Source organism: Thalia democratica, chromosome 4 (assembly GCF_965202585.1).
Source record: "Thalia democratica chromosome 4, ktThaDemo2.hap1.1, whole genome shotgun sequence".
NCBI classification, from domain to species: Eukaryota; Metazoa; Chordata; class Thaliacea; order Salpida; family Salpidae; genus Thalia; species Thalia democratica.
The window spans coordinates 22313145-22334997 of NC_139168.1; the positions used below are offsets into that span (position 1 = coordinate 22313145).

At 26.0% G+C, this 21853-nt stretch overlaps 1 protein-coding gene across 1 annotated transcript in view; it reads left to right on the forward strand.

The window, feature by feature from the left end:
• LOC145834052 (P-selectin-like) overlaps nucleotides 1–21237 on the forward strand; it is a 38312-nt gene extending 17075 nt beyond the window's left edge. Inside the window, exons 6-27 of the mRNA XM_082941379.1 lie at nucleotides 5939–6088; nucleotides 6455–6572; nucleotides 7721–7827; nucleotides 9345–9503; nucleotides 9871–9997; nucleotides 10558–10667; nucleotides 10845–10982; nucleotides 11283–11421; nucleotides 12435–12556; nucleotides 13881–14027; nucleotides 14469–14601; nucleotides 14916–15025; nucleotides 15565–15720; nucleotides 16100–16223; nucleotides 16646–16752; nucleotides 17548–17736; nucleotides 18135–18246; nucleotides 19375–19444; nucleotides 19550–19628; nucleotides 20092–20270; nucleotides 20523–20611; nucleotides 20707–21237. Coding sequence (XP_082797505.1) covers nucleotides 5939–6088; nucleotides 6455–6572; nucleotides 7721–7827; nucleotides 9345–9503; nucleotides 9871–9997; nucleotides 10558–10667; nucleotides 10845–10982; nucleotides 11283–11421; nucleotides 12435–12556; nucleotides 13881–14027; nucleotides 14469–14601; nucleotides 14916–15025; nucleotides 15565–15720; nucleotides 16100–16223; nucleotides 16646–16752; nucleotides 17548–17736; nucleotides 18135–18246; nucleotides 19375–19444; nucleotides 19550–19628; nucleotides 20092–20270; nucleotides 20523–20611; nucleotides 20707–20833 — 2792 coding nt within the window. The 3' untranslated portion in view covers nucleotides 20834–21237. The remainder of the gene's footprint in view (nucleotides 1–5938; nucleotides 6089–6454; nucleotides 6573–7720; nucleotides 7828–9344; nucleotides 9504–9870; nucleotides 9998–10557; nucleotides 10668–10844; nucleotides 10983–11282; nucleotides 11422–12434; nucleotides 12557–13880; nucleotides 14028–14468; nucleotides 14602–14915; nucleotides 15026–15564; nucleotides 15721–16099; nucleotides 16224–16645; nucleotides 16753–17547; nucleotides 17737–18134; nucleotides 18247–19374; nucleotides 19445–19549; nucleotides 19629–20091; nucleotides 20271–20522; nucleotides 20612–20706) is intronic.
• The last annotated feature ends 616 nt before the right edge of the window (nucleotides 21238–21853 follow it).

The following is a 21853-nucleotide window of genomic DNA, read 5'->3' on the forward strand; positions in this document are numbered from 1 at the left end:
TACACATAGAATTTAACACGAAATTACTTTATAAACGAGTTTTGGTACTCAGAACTAGATATCTATGAAATTCAAAGTTATTTAAGAACAGTTAACTCATACAATAATGTAGACATCGTAATACGTATATGGATTATAAAAAGTAAATTCACTTCCTGTTTAATCTAATACAACCTGTAACACACTTTATGTAAAAAGTAAATTTAGTTGTTGTGGAAAAACTAAACATATATTATTATGATATATGTACTTTTTGAACTAAATTAATTTTTAGTAAACTTTTTTCCTTTAGGATATTTAACTTTCTAGCTCATAATTTTTGTTTGGTATATTTTTAAAATTTAAATTTTTTGGAAATCGGTATTATTTTTTGAGCAGTTTAATATTTGTAGATTATTTAAGTTCGGAAGTTATAAAAATTTCTCTCTTATTACTTAAAAACTTTTTTATATAGAAAATATTGTAATTATATTACTCTTATTTTATAAATAAAATCAGAATGTTTTATACATTTCGTTAATGCAGCATTTAATCTAATCCTCGTTTATTCTAATTCTGTACTATGTAAACAAATTTCTTATAAAGAGTTTTTTTAGAAAATTCATAGCCAACCTCTTCTGTTAATGAATATAACTGCAAATGTAAGATGCCTCTTATATAGTGTTTTTGTGCTTAATAACCAAGAAACATATCACTAACGAAGAACATTAATTTTAAATTATTAGTTTTCTTTTCACTTGAGTTTGGGATCAAAACATCTTGAAACAAGAGTTTAACTAGTTAATCACTAGTACTTGCTTAAAACTACTATTTACTATAAGCAACGAAACTTATTGAGCTTACCAAGGTAAGAATTGAAATTACAAACACTTTATTGCTTCAATATTGATTGTAACCATCATATATTTAATTGAAAAGTCTCAAACGTGATATTGTTTTTGAAAAGTTTAAACTGCCTTAAAATATCTAAAGACTTAATACTTAAGACAAACTCGACCATATAATTTTACTTTTTACAGTACAAACTAAGATTGATTTTTTAGAAAAAAGTTTTTAGTTTATATTAAAGTTCTTATTTTTATCGACAAAATCCTTTCTTTAGCAACATATAGTTATACTACAAAAAAAAAAAAAAAAAACATACAAATATACAGAATACATAAATAGTTTTTCAAAGTCTACAGTACTAATCCTAAATAAGCTGCTTAAATTTTTATGGTAAACTTTGTATAACACAACCACATTTAACTCAAAAATTTAACATAACTTAAAATTAAACTTTTTTTGTATATAGAAGTATTACAATACATAACTCACGAAGATTATTAGCTTTAACAACCTCAATCAAGTTATATGTAAGATTAATGTTTTTACGTGTACAGTTATTTTAAGCCAATAAGATATAAAATTACAATCTAAAGGGGAAAAGGTGTAAGTTAAGGAAAAGATTATATTGTGGGCTAATGTTTGATTTAAACAGTAAATTTAAAACAAAGAAAAACATTAAATTATTTTTAGAGCAGTCAACGCTTACCCTAAGTAAGCTGCTTAAATTTTTATAGTAACCTTTGTATAACAGACCATATTTTATATAAAAAGCTGACAGTATTTAAGTACAAACTACTTTGTATGTATAATAGACATTTTAAGTTTTATATCTCACGAAGATTATTAACTTTAAAACCTCATTCAAGTTATAGTTCACATTTTTTGCTTTAAAGTGTATGGTTATTATAGTTATATATTGAATAAATTTGATATTTAAAGGGAAATGACGTTAAAGAAATAAAAGAGTTATGTTTTGTAGACTAAAGTCTGGTTAAAATAGTAAAACTTAAACAATAAACAACTTAAATTGAAACAAATAGTTTAATTTAATCGAAAACATTTTAGTGCTACGTTTTATTATAAAAAGTTAAGCAAACATTTTATTTTGTTTCTATATAAATCTAAACGATAGCAGATTTACTTTTGACTTTTATTTTACGCAAGTTAAATTTTAGTGATCTTTTTAGAAAAAATACACTGTTTAAAAAACCCTTTACCGCTCTACCAACGTGTAGAACAGTCTACTTTTATTTATACTTTTACAAGTTTTAAAAAATTAACTTAAAAAATTATTATGAAAAACAAATAACTGTTGTCTATTTCATCAAATGTAGTTAAATTTTTTTTTGTCAAAGCTTTTCAGACGGTTGGAAAACCTAAATCTAAATGACCGTATAAAACTGTTATTTAATTTTGGTTATGAAACTTTAAGTGTTTTTTGGTGGCTTTGTAATACGCAATTTTATATGTACTAAAGTAACCAAACTATTTAATTAAAATGTAATCAAACAACCAAAAGAAAAAAATTGGTCTTGAATGGACCATTTACAGATTATAAGGTTGATAAAAGTTCTAAATTACAATACGATTTTTCATGTAAAAATTGTTTTTGTGTAAAATTATGAATTACAATACAATCTTACTATTTAAGTTTCAACATAAAATGCAATAGATAACTTCTCAATCAGCACTTGTACTGGTAGAAAAATATTTTGTGAAAATTTTACTTAAAAACTTGGTAATCGTAGAGCTAATGATATATCTTATTTTATACATATAAATGTTCATTTAAGTACAAAAGTAAAATTAGAAATACAATACTTTAATACTATAGATGTTACTTTCTGTTTTCATTTTTATACATTTTAAACACAAAATATAATACAGACTCTTACTTATGCATAGTTTCTTATAACATATAAGTTGCCATTTAACTAATTTAGGTTAAAATTAAAGCATACAACTTCAAAAACTTTTATATGATACTTTAAAAATATGTGTTACATGTTTTAATGAATTATTTAAGCCTAATTTTATAACATTTAAATATATAACTAAAATAAACAAAAAAATTCTGAATACAAAAAACATTGTTTATTTTCTTCTGTTTTCCCTTATAAGAAAATTAAGTACTTCTTGAAAAATCACAAAGAAAGTCAAATATTATTTTTTATTATTAAATAGTCTTTAACTATATTTTTACTTTTATATTTTAAGAGTAATAAAAGTTATAATTTACTTACACTGAATTTTAAGTAAATTTTAAGTCCCAAATTCTAATTTATGAAAACTTGATACTAATGAAACCATAGTTTAATTTTAGTTAGTAATTAAACTTCTTCAAAACATAAAATAGAAAAGTTTAAAAAAACTGCAAAATAAAATTTATATAAAAAATAACGAAAGATAAATTGGAACATAAAGACTTTGAACTGCTTTATCAAATGTACTAAAAGATTTTTTTCAATTATCTACAATTCTTCTTATCATAAAATCTAAATCACCGTTAAACACTTTTAATTAAATTTCGATTATAAAACTTTTTAGTGGTTTTACAATACATAAGCTTACATGTACTAAAGTAACAAAAAATGTTTTTAAAAAGTCATCAAGAAACCAAAAGAACAAAATTGTTCTCTAAAAGGACCATTTTCTGATAAAAAGACTATAGTTAATTTTAAATTATACTTTGGTTTGTCATCAAAAATATTAAGGATTTTTGTAGGATAGTTTGAATTCTATTCTATCAAATTTCAACATAAAATTTAATACATATATTTCAACAAAATACTTTTACTGCTTTTATATGGGTGGATACCTTTGAAGAAAATCTTATATTTGTTTTAACACTTTTACTTTGGAGTTGTAATAAATGCAGTTATTCCGTTTCAAACCCAATTAGTATTAAAATATAATCGACAATTAAACTTAAATAAGTTGTTACAAAAACTATTTATTTAGCATTAAAAGTTGGTCAGAAAAACAATAATACATGTCACTATTTTGTTTCCACTGTGAACAACTTATGATAAATATAAAGTTTGTGAACAAAAAACGTGAACATCTAAAAATCGATCATAAGCTAATTTGCATTTTAAAAAGTTATTATTTAGTAGAATTAGTTCTAAACATAAGCACACACAACTAAAGTGTTGTTTAGGTAATATTGTAATCATTGATGTTATTCTAACTATTTATAAATGTTTTCAATTGCTTGTACGTAAACAGCTTTGACAAACAAATAAGTTTTGTATAGAAAAAAAATTAATAATATGTTTTAATTTTAATTCGACTTTAAAAAATTATGTACTTGATTGCAAGCAAAGCCTTTAAGATAAACTTTTTTTATTTTTATAAAAAAATTGTTACTAGTTTGACGTTTCTTTTACTTTCTTATTTTGTTTCTAATAAACATTTTACATTATTAAATTACATTAATAATATAAAAAATAGTAATTTAAGTTTCACAGTTATACTTGAATCTGTGAAAATATAAAAAACGGAAACTTATTTTCTACACTTTATAGCTTCAATTTATTTATTTTGAAAAAAAAAACTTCTAAAACATTTAAAATAATAAATATATAAATATTTAATTTATTACAAAAATAGTAATTATTATATCTTTAATTTAGTTTATTATTCTTTTGTTTTCTAATATTTCAAGTTAGTTTTTTTGAGCTTAACTGAATTGAAAAAATCTTTAGTTTAGTAGTTTATAAATTCGAGATTTTCGTTTTAATATTTCTTACGTTTTTAGAGAAATGTAAAAATAATTCAATTCAAAAACTTGATTAAACGAAACAACCATATGTTTTAATAAAATACCATAAGTAACATATTTACTTTTAAGTTTAATTAAGATAGTGGTTAGCCCTGATAAATTTTCTATAAAAAAGTTTCATATTTATCTAAATTCCCTTATAAACTTAAACCAATTATCCTGTCGTACAAAATTAGTTTTGATACCTAAAACTAAACTCCTGTCAAATTAGAAGTAATTTGAATACACAAAGTGTAATTTAATGTACAATCGTACTGAGATAAGTATCAAAAAATTTAAATTACTTTTTTTTTAAACACCTAAATAGTTAAGGCAGTATATCTATTCTTAGAACTTATAGCAAAGCAGAAAAGAAAACTTGGCTTTATTGAGCCGAATTTCTTTGACAAAAATACGTTTTTCAATTAAAAAAACCTGATATATCAAAAAAAAAATAAGAGATTTTGATTAAGGTGACAAAAACATTATAGATAAAGTTATTTTTTAGGCTTATTGAAAAACTATTTAATACGTTCTAACAAATAGCAGCATACTTTACTTTGTTTAACTAAAAAAAATAACTATATATAAAAGTTGTCTGATTAACTATTTTCTAATTAGTTATTTGGTAAGCCATGTTTAGTGAAGGCAGCTTTTTGAGTATAAAAATATATCTTATTAGTATTTGATACACAAAAAATTTATTTAATTTTTCACAAATCACCGGTAATAAACGTGACTTATATTTTATGCTTATTTAAAAGTCTGCCTTGAAGATATAATTAATATCATGTGGACAAGTTTAATTGAACAGCAGTTTTCTCTTCTACATGAAGTTTATACGAAATTCCAATTACTGCTAGTATACTTCAATCGAGTTTACAAATTCAGAGAAACTATAATATAAATTAAAACTAATGGGACCAGATAGCTACAAAAAGTATATTTGTAAAATTGGTAAACTTAAGACAAGAAAATTTATTGATATTTAAGTGACAAAAAGCTGTTGTACATACCAAATTTTACTAATCAATAAAAAGAAAAGTAAAATAAACTTTATTAGCTTCAAAACTTTTTCGAAATCTAAACATGAAGTAACAAGCAAATTAATTAAATATACTTTTTGCAATTATTAATTAAATTTTTTTATTGATACAATATAAAGTGATAATTTTTCAAAGTGCCTGCCAAAAACAATACCAACTTAAATAGCTTTACTAGCTAAGTTTTTACAAGTGTTCAAACTTCATATTCTAAGTTTTCTCCTTTTTTTACAGGTCCTAGCTTTAAATTTTTCTATAATTATTTTTTACGTAATTTTTTAAATAATTTTATTTTTTCCTACAGGGCCCCGTCCCAAACAGTGCACCCCACTGCCGGAGAAACCGCGCAGGGGCGAAAGGAGCTGCAGCCACGAAATTTTCCCGCCATTCGCCCATTGCAACTACACGTGTCACCACGACTATTATCTGAGGGGAAACCCCCAAATATTCTGCAGTTAGTTTCGTTTTGTTTCAGATTATTTAAATTTTTGAACTAAGTAAATAAGCATCAGCCCAAGTAAACTGCAGTTTGATTAATTAATCTTAGTATTTTGTTTTGTTTTAACCATGATAAGTTCTGTTTTAACTTTGTGTTTTTCGTTAAAAGAATTTGAAATAAGTTGTTATGCCTTAAAAAGAATGTTATCTGTAACTTAAACTTAATTAAATTAAAGTATTTTAGTTTAATTAAAATCTCTCAACTTTAGATGTTTACATTAAATTTACCATTTCAGAGTTAAAAATTCCAAAAAAATGTCTTCTTACTTTAAAAAACTTGATTTTTTTAAATTATTTATTTTTCATTCTATTTACACAACAGACGAGGACGGAACATGGCCGAAGAGACCCGGATGTATGAAATCGCAATGCAGAAAAATTAAAATTTTGAACGGCTTTTCGAAATGTTCACATTCTAACAATCTGTACAGTATTTGCAGGTTATTAATTTATATATTAGTGTCTAAAACTTAATACTACATGTATTCATCGCTGATTAAGCTGCAAACTTTATATTGTTTGCAAGTAATTGTTTTAGAAATTAATAATGCAAACTCTAAAATAATTAGGTACTTTTGTATAAATTGATAAATTTTAATGTTGTTTTTTTAACTATTTATTGTATAAATTAAATTGCAAACTTTTTACCATTTGAATTTCTCTAATTGTTGTGGGGTTGACTACAAACTTATTTTTGTTTGTTGGTTTCGTTTTGTTGTATTTATCAATAAAAACTAATATTACAAACTTTGTAGCTTTTGAAAAGTTAGTATTTATCAATAATTAGTTAAGATTTGATGCAAAAATAAAAAAGGTTACTTACTAACTTTCAAAATACAACATTTTATTTATGTAATTATAATACGATAAGTAACTGATTGATAAGCTTCTAATTGACAAAAATACCACAATACTGTGAAATGACAAATAAATTTTTCACAATATATTTTAGTCAAATAAATGTTTATTAACACATCAATAATATTAGTTTGGTGTATACGAGTTCGTTTCATCCTATTTTCAATAAACAAAACCCGCAAACGTGGTTTACAAAACAAATAAATTGAAGGTGAACACGCTTTTTAAGCCAATTATTTATTCAGTTTACTAATCAAACATACAAGTAAAATTGACACTCCTTTTTAATATACTATTTCTTTTTATTATTGAACAAAAACCATGACAACTTGTATTGACAAACTTTTTTAGTGCCATTTTTGCGGTACATGATTTGTATGTGGTCTATTGATATTGTATATGTCTCATTTAATAAATAAACTGATGTAGAATACACTCTTGCAACTTAATTTACGACAAAAAATACTTAATAAGTCAAGTGGTTTTACTGAATAAAACAATTCAAACTGCTAAAAGTTAATATAAATCTAGTAAAAAAAATTAAACTTCAAAAACTAAACATTTTTTATAACAGCATACCTAAAGTAAGAAGGAAACACAAAAATAATAGTTTATAAATTCGAAAAAATCTAACTTTTTTTTTCTGTATTCTAAAATTACCTGTTCGTAGAAAATAAAAAAGAAACTTTTAAATAATTGCAAAAATTTATAACTTATATTTTTTTTACAGCTTTTTCTGCAATAAGAATTTCCAGTTAGTGGGAAACAAGAGGTTGACTTGCACGTCTGAGGGAGAAGGTAGATTCAGATCCTGGGACTTGAAGGCACCCATCTGCAGTTAGTTTGTTTTTGTGTATTAGTGTTTGGAATTAATACTCTATAAATCCATAAACTTTATCAAGCTCTATTTTTGTAACTAAAAAAGCTTGTATTTGTAGTTATTTTGTTTCAATCTAATGTTGTATTGTAAATTTAAGTGTTTAAAAACAGTATTTATTAAGTGCTAGTACCGTGAACAGTTATTATTATATTGTCATTTATTGGAAGTCTTTTTACTTTAAATAATATTGAAAAGATAATGTGTAAGAAAAGAGGTAGTTTTTCCGTATAAGTACTATTGCGTAAATAGTTTCTAAGGTTTTACAAAAACATAGGTAGTCGTTTGAAGTTTTAAATATTTAAAATCGTGTACAAAAACAATAATTTAAACACGTTTTTGGTTTTGAAAAAAATAAAAACCTCGTTACTCGTAAAAAAGCAAACAAATATCTTCTTTTTAAGGTTTTATCTAAAACCTAATTGTTTGTTTAGAAACATTAAATTTTACTGTTTTCCAACATAAGTCTTAAGAAATTACACAAGTATATAACACTTTTCAATATTTTTTTTTTACTTAGAAATCAGTAAGTTTAAATTGTCATTTATATTAAAAACTTATGATTTTTCTGTATAGTTCTTTTAATTTTTAGCAAAAGTTTAGATCACAGCTTCGTGCAAAATTCATAGTATAATATTTCAGCATTTAAACTATTATATTAATTTTACTAGTTTTCAAATTTTAAGCAACTCAAAAATTTATTTTCTACTTAAGTCGTTTTGCAATTCGCACCAATATAAAAGTTTCTCTATTAAAATCAAACTAAATTTGATGTATTTCAATCTCAATTGAAAAATAATGATATGAACAAAAAACTTCTATATAATTAATATCAAAGATTATATAACCGCGTAATAATTTGTAAAGCATTAAATTGTACATTATGTGTGTATTAAAAAAATATGTTGTATAACTCCTTAGATATTATCAGTTTATATAAACTTATGCCGTTGTTTTATGTTTTTTTTACAAATAAACATTTACAGGTTTGATAAAACATACGAGTTTGTATACTATTAAAATTTGATAATTAGTTTAAATATATCACAGTTCACACATAGTTATATGAACCTATGCTTTTTTTAATTTTTAAGACTAATAAACTTTCAAATGTATGAACAATTTAATTTATTTAGTATTTAAAAGAAAAGCACAGTACCTATTACTCAATACTTATACTATTACGTTACGAAGATAAGGTAAAAATCAACAGACACCACACTAAAAAAGTTGAAGGTTAACAAAATAACAAAACATTTAACAATACAAATGTTACTTTATACAACAGACTGATACAAATAAAATATTATTTTAAACGACATATCACCAATAACGGTGTTACAATATAAAAATAAATATTTTATAACTAACACTATGATGTCACAAAGAGAGATTGAGAATGATGAACGACCCGAGTGTCCAAAGTAAATTTCATAAAAATAGCTGTTTTTTAATTATATGACGTCACAACTTACAGAGAGAGTGAAGAACGATGAGAGACAGGAGTGTCCGAAACTGCCATCATTGGACGAGAATAGTAGGAGGAGCTGTAACGGGAACGGAAGAGTCGGAACATCTTGCTTGTTCACGTGCAAGATCGGATACAGACTTGTTGGGAGGAGTGTCATTAGATGCAGTTGGTTAAGTTCAAATGTAAAATGAAAAGTTTTATTATGTAAATATACACTTATAAAGTTTGGTTTACTTTTTTTCACCAGATGCAGTTATTTTCTTTTGCACGTAAAATACTATGATTGTGTGACAACTCATGTAATTTAGTTTAAAAGAAATGATCTTTTTTGTACCGATCCAGTATAGCATCGTTACAAAACTATATTCATTTAGTTTCTATTAAAACTGAAAATATAGCTACTTTACTTTCAACTTTTAAGTGTCGAACTCCCGATGAAGTAGTCAGATAACAACTTGTCAAAAATCGAATGCTTAATTAATATAAATTTATACTAAAAACTACCAAATTGTTTTTACTTTCAACTTTTTAGTGTCAAACTCTCAATGGAGCAGTAAGATACCAACTTGTGAGAAAATAGAGTGCTTACCCGATCATGACGAACTTTTGAACGGAAATGTTGATTGTTCCAATGAGAACCATCTGTTCAGCAACTGCAGGTATAAAACTACTTTATGTTATAACGTGCAACATTTTTAAGTTTGATACATTATTGATTTTTGCAATGAGAATCATCTGATTAGTAACTGCAGGAATTTAAATTACTATAACCTTTTTTATGTTTAAGCTATGTCAAGAAAAGATATATCTAAGTAAAGTTTTTTGAATTGGTTCAAATTCACTTTCACTTAACATTCAATAGTTTTTTACAAAATTAATTCAAAATTGACTAGTTTAAACACTTTTTTATATTATAATCAACATAAAATTTACTAAATTTTTGAAACTGATAAACAAATATGCTTACTTTCTTAATTAGTATAACTTTCGTTACTTGCTTAAAATTCATTCAGACAAAAAAGTTTAAGTAGTTTTTATAACTTAACATCGTATCAGTAATTAAAAAGTTATCAAAACTTCCCACAGGTTCAAAAGTAACTAATAAATACTTTACAATAAGAAACATTTTATATTTATTTTACTCAAAAGTACTTTCTTTACAATAAAGCAAACTATTAGTAGTGATTATGATTAATAACAAAATTAAATTTTTCCAAAGGTTCAAGTGTAACTATGGTTACCTGTTGGTTGGGTCCCCCTCAACTACCTGCAACCTGGGTTTCGACAGGACCGGAGGGGAGTGGTCCCACCCCAAACCCATTTGTGAACGTAAGTTGAAAAAAAAAACATAACGATTTAAAATCTAACAGCAGTACCGTGTACTTATTTATACTACTATGTTAATCATAATTTAAAAATTTTATAATTTAAGTGAAAAAAAAATTTTGACTTTTCTAAATTAAATATATGTACATTAAACCTCCTTACAAAATTAATACGTAACAGCAATTCCTTGTACGGAGCTCGCAACTCCATCTAACGGTAGAATAATGTGCACAAGCGGAAGTATAATGGTGGGTAGCGAGTGCATGGTTACTTGTGATGACGAGTACACAATTGACGGGTCAAATACCGTGGCTTGTGGTGAGTTGTTTCAAGAAAGCAATTTTAGTAACTAGTTAAGTAATAAACATAACACATGCCTTCATTTTTTAATACTTAAATTCATTAAACTAGTAAAATAAGAACTTTGTTTTTCCTAACTAAACAAAGAATTAAAAAAAATATTATAAATTTAAGATTCTTCACTATTGAATTAAAAAAAAAAAACAAGTAAAACGTATCTAGCACATTTACTCAACAAATCTTGCAACTAAACACAATACTTAAACACTTTAAACTAAGCCTACACGTTAGTTAGATTTAAACCAAACAACCTAACAGAACTAAACTCGAACGGGAGGACGGCATCTTGGAATAGGGAAGTCCCCGTATGCAGGAAGATACAATGCCCCCCTCTAGCGGAAATGAAGAACGGTGTGAGAACTTGTACAGATGATAACAAGCTGGGCAGCGTTTGCAGGTTTTATAGTAAAAATAATTTGCATTTACGTTTAATTTACAACCTTGAGCAAGTACTTAAATATTTCTAAACATATATTTCTTATTAGACTTTGGTAAGAAGTTTAAAATACATTATAAAATATTAATTTTCAAACCATAGATATTCAACTTTAGAATTTGCTACTTAACTAAATTTCCGACTGCTTTATTATGTAAATGAATTAACTACAACTTAAAAAAAAAATTATATTATGATTCATATACTAACATTGTATTGTATAGCTCATACAACTGTACTAAAACTGCTTTTTCAATGAATTTATAAAGAGGTTTTGTCTTTTGCGATTTAGAGTTAATAAGTAATTTTGTTGTACTATGACTTATTAAACAAGCCGACAAAAACATACAAACCAAATAAATGCATATTTTTAAAAGTAACTTAAAATATTAGAATTTAGTTTTTTTTTCTTAAGATTTAATTGAAAAATAGTTGTAGTCCAAAACAAAATCTGATTCTTAACGCATTTAATCTTTGTTTTGTAAAAAGAACCATAAACTTGGTTCCAATCTCAAAACATATTAATATTATTTGCGTCATAATTTTAACCTTAAATTAACCTGAAGAGTCTTAATTTCACACAAAAACAAAAGTAAGATTGAAAAACAACAAGTCCAAAAAACATGGTCGTAGTAAACATGGACTACAATTATTACAAAACATTTACTAATGTGTTAAAGGCATAACAGGTTATGTAACCCAGTCAAATATTTTATTTTACATGAACTTAAACGTAAATTTATTTTTACAAAGAGAAAGGTCTACAAAATTATGGTCTGAAAATAAGAATTAATATTACAATATAGTTTATATAGTTACGAGTGTAATGACAAATTCAAACTCGTGTCGATATAAATTTTAATTGTTTAATTAATTATTATTGTTTATTCATACACTTATATATGTAACGAAAAGTTTGAATTCCGATCAACTTACTCCTCAATTATTTTATTCATTATAATTTTTTTATACAGTTACGAATGCGATGACAAATTCGAGCTCCGGTCAACTTACACCTCCATAACTTGCCTCCAAGATGAGTGGGAAGAGAATGTTGGAGTTTGGAGTGACGAGCCCCTGAAATGCCATCCGATTAGTTAGTACTGCCGAAATTAAGTGACATTTCGTAATGACTATAGTTTTCAACTTCTACTTTTTGTATTTTTGTAGATCACTCCGAAATTTAATTTAAAGTAATGAATCCTTCTCATTTAATTAGCAAATAATACTAGAGAAATAGAAACAATGTGGATTGTATAAAAACTTGATGATTTATTTCGTTAGTAGTAAACGTTGAACTTTCTTTAATACATTTACAAAAACTGTTTATTTTTATTAGTTATATTAAAACCGTCGATATACTTAGTTCAAAAATCATTTAAATCTAGTATTTAGTAGAATTTGTCTTATTTGTACAAAAAGGTTCCTAAATACTCTTTAAGAATAAAATTCTAACAGAATTCAAATTAATTTTAACACCAGCTAAACTTAAATGTTAAAAAAATATTTATAATATAAAACAAGAAAAATTTCTAATGAAAAATTTATTCATTTCGAGATTTTTTGTACTTTTATAAGTGCTGTTTAAAACTAAAAGTCAGATAATTTATTTATTTACCAAATTTCTGTAATTTTTCAAGTTCTCTACAGCTTCATCTGTAAGCTTACTGAAATTTAAAAAAAATTATTTATCGAAGTGTAACAAAATTGTACTGAAAAAGATTAAGTCCTACTTAGTCTTATTTTAGGATCAAAAGAGTTTAAGTCCTACTTAGTCTTATTTTAGGATCAAAAAAGTTAAACTTACCGCGTTTAAAGGGATTACGGCCTAGTAAACTGGATTAAAGCATTTAGTGCAAATAAAGCAGTAAAATACTGCTCTAATAAAAAACAATTTTTGAAGATTACAATCTTTATAATTTTAGCACAAGAGACAGCTTATAAAGTATAACGTCGGTAAACAAGTTCTAATACAATTTTATAGGTTTTTGAAACCTATATCACTCTATTTATACATATATTAGATTAACTTATTCGAGTTATAAAGCGTCTCTGTATATTTTTTAATTAAAAATTATCTTAATTAAAAAACATTTGTGAATTTTTAAACTAGTTAATAAGGTTTTTGTTAAGGTTTTTTCATACACTTTAACTCTTAAAACTTTTTTTATCACTTACATAGTTATACTAAACACAATAGTAAGTTGTTAAAAGTCTAATGTCAATTTTTTATTTAACTTTTAAGATTTGATTATTTTAAAAACTTTAAATTTTATAATAGAATTTCTTAACTTTACTAGATACATAAATAAGCATTTAAATTGTTGCAACACTTAGCAAGAGAAACTTTTTGTTACACTAATCTCATTTATAAATAAAAACCAAATACAAAGAAACAAAATATAAAATCCTCTTTACAGTAACCGGTTGTCCGAAAGTGGAGCTTGACGCATCTTACACGCGGGAATGTGACGGGGAGGACTCCAAGGAGGCGAAATTCGGGGAAATTTGCAGGATTTCGTGCAACCAGGGATACTATTTGGAAGGAGAATCCATGCTTGAGTGCAGTTAGTTTTGTTTTAATTTCTGTTTACTATTAATTTTTTGGTGCTTTTGATCTTGTAAAGTTAAAAAAACAAATACACTAATCAGAATTTGATTTAATTATTTTCAATAAGTCAGTTTTGAACTTAAAGTTAATCTTAGGTTATTAATTTTAAAATAAAAATTCTTAAATTAATAACCAATTGCAGCTTTATTAGTTTTTATTTCAAAGAATATTTCTAGAACAAATTTTTAGCAAAATGTTATTGTACTTTTAAAGCCACTTGACAGTTTTGAAAATTAAACACATCAAAAACTTTTAAGCCAAACGTATAATGTATAATACTTCTGATATTTAAAAAGATTAAGCTTTAAGTTAAACAACTAAACAAGTATTTTCAGAGTATGAACTTTAAAGTTTTAAAATGCTATACAGATAAAGTAATAAGAAAAAATATTAACAGCAAAGACTGGTGAATTCGATAAAGCGATGCCAACTTGTGTCCAGATAAAATGTCCTGAGGTTTGTCCTGAACCAGGTATGAACGCTGTTCTTTCAAATCACACAATCGACTCCAGTATTGGTGATGTTTGCAGGTTTGAAGAATAACTTTTTTCTAGTAAAACAATAAGCTCAAGTATCGCTTCTGTTTGTTAACTGTAACTTTAGTAAAGAAACAAAAAAAAATTCAATACATTTCTAGCTTGGAAATAACTCCTAAATCTATGAGTTTTTGATGATGCTACTTAAACTTTTTTATTTTAAGTATAGATACACTTATGTTAATATTAACTATTCCTGAATTAATAATTGGTTTTATCATACTTACTGCTTTATTAGTACAGGTTCATTTACTTCAGTGTACAATGCTTATATCATACGTTTTACTTTAAATATTTTTTCATTACAGGTACAGCTGCGTCACACCCGTGTACAAGTTATTTGGTGAACCTGAGATAGTGTGCACACAAGTTGATGAGAAAACAGCTGTTTGGTCGCCCCAACCGCCCTTCTGTGCTCGTATGTTTAATTTAATGCTAAGCTATTTTAAAAGAGTGTAAAGTGTTTTTATGATGTGTGTAATTGTTTAATTGGTATTTATATAATTAAATGTGTAGAATAATTAAATTAACATTAACATTTTAAACTTCATATAAAGCCAACAGGACCTATTGGTGCTCGTTTATCCACACACTTAAAACTAAGTTGTTTAAATGTCTACCCTGTTTAAATTCTTTTAACATTAATTCTACATGTCTCTTAGATACCTAAAAAAGTGTATCTATGCAATTCTTTTTAGATTGACGTTAAACGAATACCACAAGTTTATTTTATAAACAAATGTAGCTAGTTGTTGAATACTCATTACTTAGGCGTAGTTTACAATCTTTATTTGCCAAAAAAATAAGGACAACTACTAAATATAAAACCACGAATTAAGAGCTAGGTTTTCTGTTTATTCGCTTATAAGTTACTATATACAACTGGTAGGAACCTTTAATATCTGAAATAGTTTTTGTATATTTGTGCAACAGTTTTAATTTTTTTTATTATTCCAGACGTAACATGCAAGCCACTGGTAGCAAGCTCAGAAATAGAGACGATGGATTGCGAGACTTCAATCAACGACGAACTCTCTTACGTAGGTGATAAATGCGTCATCACTTGCGAGTCCAGCATATACGAAATAGTTGGCGATAAAGTTGCCACTTGCCGTTAGTTCATATAAAATAACAGAGTAATTTACTAACTTAGCTTCTATTTTAAAAACCTTTACTTTTCTATATTCTAATTTGTTAGATAAGCTGTAAAAAAACGTGCAAAAAATAAATTTTTTTGGAAACTATTTTATACTGATGAAGTAAGATTGATATGTCTAATTAAACAAGTTTTTCAAGTTATTTGAATTAAGTGTTTTCAATATTCTGTTTATGGGTAAAAAACTGAACAACTAATAAATTTAAGTGTTTAAATACAAGTAAAATTAAGTAAAAAGTAGATTACTTTAACATTTTAACATAAAGATGTTTTACTACTTATTCAAAATACATCCAAAGCATACAAACATTTCAAAGACTAACTTTGACGTCACAGAGAACAACGGAGAGTTCAGTCACGTGCCTCGTTGCAGGAAGCTTTCCTGCAAACCGGAAATGACGTCACTGCTGCACGGTGACGTGGAATGCAGCGATGAGAGTTTCATTTTCAGCGAATGCAGGTTTGTTTGTAATTTTGTGCCAAGTTAGAAAAAATCATACATTTATAAATATTTCAGTATTAGTTCCTGCATCCATTAGTTCAGCATATATATAGAATACTTTTCTACTTAGAATGTTTCAGTAATAACTAATGTATACAAACTATTAATATTGTGGTATAGCTTACTTTAACTAATAAGTACAAAATAGTTTTAAAATGAATAATTTGTTTTATTGAATAAAGTACCTAAAATGAATAATGTAACTAATGCAGTATTAATAGTAGATTTGTCGTAAATGTTTATCATAATAGTTTAAAACAGCTACAGCAAAAATTCTAAAATATAAAAACATTTTTTTTACTAAACCAACAAATTTTAATGCTTAAACTATTTTATAATCGTTTATATCACTAAAAATCCTTGAATATTAATATTTTTAGCTTCCAATGCAACGGGAACCGAGCACTGAGCCACGACAAAATTTTCAGATGTCAGAGGAGTCCTGACGGTTCCGTTGACTGGAGCACTGAGCCACCAACTTGTATTTGTTAGTTTTTTTAAATATTTAAATGAAAATTTAAACATACAACTTATGTTATTATATCTCCTGATGGTAGCAACGATTTGAGCACATAACCACCAACTTCTATTTGTTTTTTTTTAAACATAATAATAAGATTCGATTTTTGTTTTAAAATTATCCACATTGACTTTTTTTTTAATAGCTGTTTTTTATACTTACACAGCTACTTTTAAAAGGGCTTAAACGAACATGCCAAAATAATGTTTCCATGTTGTCCAGAATCTCATGTCAAGATAATGTAAAAACTTATGACAATATCATTTGAAATCAATAACAATAAACAATTCATTTTATCCAACAATATCTAGATACCTAATCTCTACTATAAGTATATGTTACAGCACAAATGTAAAAAAAAAATTTTGTTTTAATATCTAAGAGAAACCCCGTCTTGCGTCATATAAATAAAAAGTGTATGGCACAGAACTAAACGTTTTAATAACAACTCTAATAATAGTATTTTTACCAAGCAAACAACAACTTAAATCCCTACAGACTCTGTTTCAATAGGCTTCAACAATTTCATGACAACAAAATGAAAAATCTATGACAATAAAAATCCATTTTATCCAACAGTATTTTGATATCAAATCTCTACTATAAGTATATGAACCACTGTAAATAAAAAAGTCATTTAGTTTTAATCTTACAGAAAACCCCTTTCTCGCGTCGTATAAATCAAAAGTGAATGATACAGTTCAAATAACAATATTTCTCATCAGAAAATAAATAAACAAACAACAACTTAACTCCCTACAGACAAGCCCTGCCCAGCACTCACCCCGCTTTCAAACCTTCACGGGGACCGCACCTGCACCAACGGAATCCAGGTGGGATCCTCCTGCACCTACCAGTGTGAGGACAACCACAACCTCTACCCTCCTCAGAGCCATCCTCTTGATTGCATAGAGGGATCGGTGTGGAACCATCCGGAGCCTTGTTGCGCTTGTTAGTATAAAAACTGTTTAGATCAAACTTATGTATGTGTTAGTAGTATTAGTGGAACCTTGTAGCGTATGTTAGTAAACTTTTGAGGATATATACATTGTATTGTAATTGTTAATTATTTGGAGTACACTGAGTTTTACTCACATATAGAACTTTTTTTGTGAGCAATGGTTGTGAAAAATGAGATTAAAAAGCTGAAGCAAATTAAACAATACTTTAATTATAATGCTTGATTATTTAAATTAGAAAGGTAAAAATATCTTAATTAGCTGTAAAATTAGGTAGATATTTTTTTACAACTAAAATAAAACTAAACTGGGATCTTTATCTCAAATGTTTTAATAATAACTTGTATAAAATAAATCAAAGCAACTATTTAAATTTATTAATATTTACAGTGTCATGCCCACCCGATATATACGCGAACGTCGGAATCTTTGTCGATGGTAGTGACAATTTAACTCCTGAAGTTTTCGCAGCGACCAAAGTGTTTGTCAACAGACTGCTAGAGTTAGTTTGAATATTTTAGTGTTTTTTTGCCGTTTAAATGAATTTTTAATTTTGATATATTTTTAAATTTTCCTATCAAATTTTTCTGAGCCTAGCATGTTTCTACCAATCAAATATGCATTGCTTAACGCTAGTTAATCTTAAAGCTTAATTTGATGCTTTCAGATGCTTTTAAGTTTCGTTTTTGTTTTTAAATTCAACTTAAATAACATTCTATAGTTTTTAGACAGACACCAGCTGTATTGGTTTCAATTAAAACTAATTTTAAAAGCTTTGTAAAGTTTAAAAGTCTCTAAGTTAAACTTTTGAGCAAAACTTTAATTTTCATTAGAGTGCTTGTAAAACAAAACATTTCCTAGAAATATTTAATGTAAAAACAAAAGTCAAACTCATTGCCAAAAAGTTAAGTATTTCGGTTTTAAGCGTTGTTTAACGTCATAGTTACTTTTTGATTATGCACGTGATTTTTTCGATGGATAGAAATTAAACCTCAAAATACTTTTAGAATCTATGAAGTATGCTTAGCTTTTATCTTTGAAAAATAAAAGATTGATAAAGTATCAAATTTTTTCACAATTGCTAAAACTAAATAATAAGTCAACAAAAAGTTGTAGATAAAAAACCGAAAAATATTTTACAATAGTAAAACGCAACTATAAATCACAATTAATTAGACTAAGTAGAAAAATAAATTGACGACCTAAAGTACGTGATGAATTTATGTATGTATAAATTCCAACTCACATTCTACATATTTTATAATCACAAAGTATTTGACACAAAGCACCTTCATAATTAAAAACGTTTATGTAGAAACAGCTTAGTGGTAACAAATGCTAAAGTTTTTCTGTAAAAAAAGCTTGCATTAGTATGAAACCCAAGCATAGAAACTTTTTTAAACTTAAAACTTGTGAAATTAAAAATCATCTTTAAAACGAAAACAAAATTTGTGTATCTAAACTTTTGAAAATTTATGTTATATAAACACACTTACATATATTCCAAAAGAGTAGCATTTTAATAAGTATTCTTTATCAACTTTTATTTCATCTATACATCTTTAAAGAACATTTTAACCACATAGAGACTTTTGAGTACTTATTTATATTTTTGTTTTATTTTGTACAGAGGCCTCAGAATAGAAATAGAAGAATCGGCTCTGTACGCAGTCATGTCAGATATCAGAAAGGACAATATGGTTAGTTTTTTTTTTCGGCTACAATACATTTGTAAATTATTTTTTCAAAGTCTTAAATATCTAAATTTTTATTTTAACTTTTGATTTTTTATGTTAACTTTTAAGATACAAATGGACGACCACAGAGACATGTCGGATCTTTTAGTTGATTTCGACGCCAAAGTTCAAAGGCATGGAAGGCCCGGTTAGTGTAAATAACAAGAAAAAAAGTTATTGCTGTTTTATTTTCTTTTGTTTTTTTTTTTTAAATTTATTTTTATAAAAACAATCATTGTGGAAATTGAGTTTTAAAACATCACTTTACGCTAAAATATTATATTTATGTACGTAATTTGTATAATTTTGTTATTGCAAATAAAGATATTGAAAAAAAAACTAAAATAATTACTTATTCATTAACAGTAGATACGTTTATCATGCTATTCTCAATTACTAAGCATTGACTAAACTAAAAAAAAAGTAATAGTTAAATAAAAACAGTTTTTTTTTTTTCAGCGGATACGTTCAATATGTTGTACTCGATTACTAAACACTAACTAAATAAAAAATAAAATTAACAAGTTACTTTCTTTAATTTTAGTTGACACTCAAGTTCTTAACAGTTTTAATAACAATGTGTTAAATGAATAAACAAGTTTCATTCACAGTGGACACATTCAACATGTTGTTCTCAATCACCAAGCACATGTTCCTCACCCGCGAACGTGAACGAAAGAACGCCAACAAGATACTGGCAGTTTTCACTTCGGGGAATTATGTGGGCAAGGATGAAAATTCCCCCATGATGCAAATGATTAACAACCATTTGGAGAAGCAGGACATAATGGTTTGTTTATAAATATTTTTATTAATGTTATATAACATTTGTAATTAAAAAAATTAATATCCTAGCTCTACCCAAATAAAAAATAAAAAGCTAATACTGTACTATAAACTTACTAATTAAGTTTCATGGTTTTCCGCCAAGAAGTTATATAGTACTTTTCATTGATATTTTTAATGTCACATTAAAGCCTAATAGGTTACACATCTTTAGTTTTAAGGATTCTCAACTTACTTTACCTAAATATTTTTTCAGGTCATAGTGGTGCTGGTACCAGGTGCTAAAAAGGACGCCGACAAGAACAAGTTCTGGCCGAAACTAGTGGACCGTGTGACGTCAAAAAGGTTGATTACGTCATAATATGTTACGATAAATTAATTAAACAACATATATATATAACACATGTATATTATATACTAATAATAAAACAATTGAAAAGGTTGAAGGGTTACGTCATGCCAGAAATCTTGGAGGAGGGCTTTGAAAGTGGAGTTGAGTCAGTGATTGAAAATTTCAGGGAGGCATTGTGCAGCAACCCGTGTAGCAACGCTTTCCATGATATTTAAATAAAAAAGTATGAAAAATACTTGAGAAAAACTCAACTTTTTATACTTTATCCGAAGTTTTACGTGATGATTTAAAAACCGGGCAGTAGTTATTTCCATAATGTTTCATTTGAATATGTAAACTATGTACTTCGTGTTTTTTCTTCCTGTTTTTACGTACTAGTTTTCAAACACAGTAGTGTAATGTTTTCTAACTGGTGTTAAAAAATTATACAATATGTTTTTGAAATAAAACTTTTATAATAAATTACTTTATAAAATTTATTTCCTTAATCTTTTTTAGACATAAAGAACAAACCTCTTGTAACTTTTTGCTCTTTAGTATTTTTAATATTTTTTTAAAGGGTTTTTTACTTACTTATGTCTATAGAAAAAATTACTAGTACACTTCTGTTATTTTTTGATACATTATATCAGTACAAAGTACTAAGTATTCTAAAATAAGTTTTTATTATTTTCTTTTGGAATACCATAATAAGAAAATTATAAGTTTAGATTAAATAAAATAAGTTAAATACTTTATGTTAGCTTTTTACCGATATAAATTATCGTGTTTTTTAACTTAGTTTCATAACTTTTTTTCTAATTTTACAGTTTAATTTAAAGATTTAAAGAGAAATTTCTAAAATCAACATTTTAGCTTAACTTTATTGTTCTATTTATCATAGTACAAATTAATTTTGCACATTGAATTTTATTTGTAAGTTTTACATATGAAAAAAATATGCAGGTTTCAAGTTTAGTTAAAAGTTTTGTAGTAGTAAACTTAGTATTACCTTAACAAATAAAACGAAATATAGATGAATTTCTGCCCTTCATAATAATTTTTGACTTAACACTTTGTTTTTTTTTTCGTCTAAATATTGGTATTTTTACCTACTAATATTTCATAAACATTTTCCTCTACTTTTGCTTTTTTTCCTTATGCAAGTTTTCTAAGATTTTTTTAACATTAGCTTATTTTTCTCGTAAATTTATTTTATGATGTCAATCCAATGTATATTTTGTAAATAAAAAAAA